The 1,528-nt window shown below is 36.1% G+C and overlaps 1 protein-coding gene across 1 annotated transcript; it reads right to left on the reverse strand.

Moving 5' to 3' along the window:
- Window positions 1–204: 204 nt before the first annotated feature.
- LOC138892687 (serine/threonine-protein phosphatase 7 long form homolog) lies at window positions 205–699 on the reverse strand. Its single transcript, XM_070176423.1, has one exon. It carries the CDS (start codon window positions 697–699, stop codon window positions 205–207), a length of 495 nt encoding a protein of 164 aa, XP_070032524.1.
- Between the last annotated feature and the right edge of the window lie 829 nt (window positions 700–1,528).

The raw sequence follows: 1,528 nt of genomic DNA on the forward strand, positions 1-1,528 counted from the left end.
CCCTATGTATGTTATAATCATGAAAAGAATTGACTATGTTTTCACCTGCAGCAACGGTAAAAATCCGGCAACGTTTCTCTGGGTGCCCATGCACGCCCGACACATCTGCCTATACAGGTAACCTAGAATAGCTGCACCCCAGTTGTAACCAGGTAAATCATCTAGCCGCTCCAAATGATGTAGAAATCTCAAGCTGACTGGGTTTCACAAAGTGTTCGGGAACAGTACACCACCAAACATCAGCAGCAACACCAATCTCGTATGCCGATCGATAACCTCCGGCGGTGAATTATCCGTAATCTCCGCATCCATCGCCTCCAGATGATATCGGATGGACGTCAGCTGCAAAATAGTGGCTCCACTCAATGTCGTCTCCTCCACTGGCTGGAATCCGGTGAGCCGCTGCAACATATGTAGGTAATGCAATCCCCTATAGTCTCTGACAACATGCGGGTAAGCTACATGCAACCCATCAAATAGCAACCCGAAAAGAACCTTCACGCCCTCAAGCGTGATGGTCGCCTCGCCGATGGGTAGATGAAACGTGTGCGTCTCCGGTCGCCGCCGCTCTATCATAGCCGTGATCAACGCCCAGTCGAACTGCAACCGGTCGATCTCTATGATCCTGTAGAAATCCATATCCTGAAGGCGTCTAACTATACTGGGATGGAGTGGGTGGTCCCTAATAAACTCCCACATATCGTCTATACGTCTGGTGCGGAATGTCTGGGACAAACACTACGCATCCCATATGTATGAAGACCTATGGTCGGCATGTAGCAACAATAGTTGTAGCGATGCAGGTCCGGGATGCACATGCGGAACCTCCATGACGATGACTGTAATTAAAAAATATTAATTAAAGTATTTTTCTTTTTAATTGCTTAACATATTTAAATATATTGCAATATCTTTAATATTAAAATTTATTCGATATTTTTACTATATTGTTACTTAGGTTGATACATTTTCTATATTATAATTTTATATGTTAATTTATTATTTTATATGTTGGTTTATCATTTTATATGTTAGTTTATTATTTTATATGTTACTTTATTATTTTATATGTTAGTTTACTATTTTATATGTCTGTTTATTATTTTATATGTTAGTTTCTTATTTTATATATTTGTTTTTTATTTTATATGTTAGTTTATTATTTTAATATGTTTGTTTTCTTACTCACTTATTTTTGAGTATAATAGAATTAAATAATTAATTTTCATAACTATATATGCTTTAATTATTAAGTATTCATATAAAAATACTTAGTTTGACAAATATTGTTATTTTTTAATGTTGTTTTCTTACGTTTGTTGACTAGAATGCGAGAGAGTTTGTATTTGAACTATCATCTTTTTTTCCAGATATTTTTGGGGCTAACAGATAATTAAATGATTAATTTTAATAACTACAAAGATACTGCGCAAAAGGGCACTATATTTTACTACACTAAAGGGTACTCAGTACATTACAATTACATGCACTACATTAAAATTACGGGCACAACATAACACTACAGGGA

This window comes from Nicotiana tomentosiformis, chromosome 5 (assembly GCF_000390325.3).
Source record: "Nicotiana tomentosiformis chromosome 5, ASM39032v3, whole genome shotgun sequence".
Lineage (NCBI taxonomy): Eukaryota > Viridiplantae > Streptophyta > Magnoliopsida > Solanales > Solanaceae > Nicotiana > Nicotiana tomentosiformis.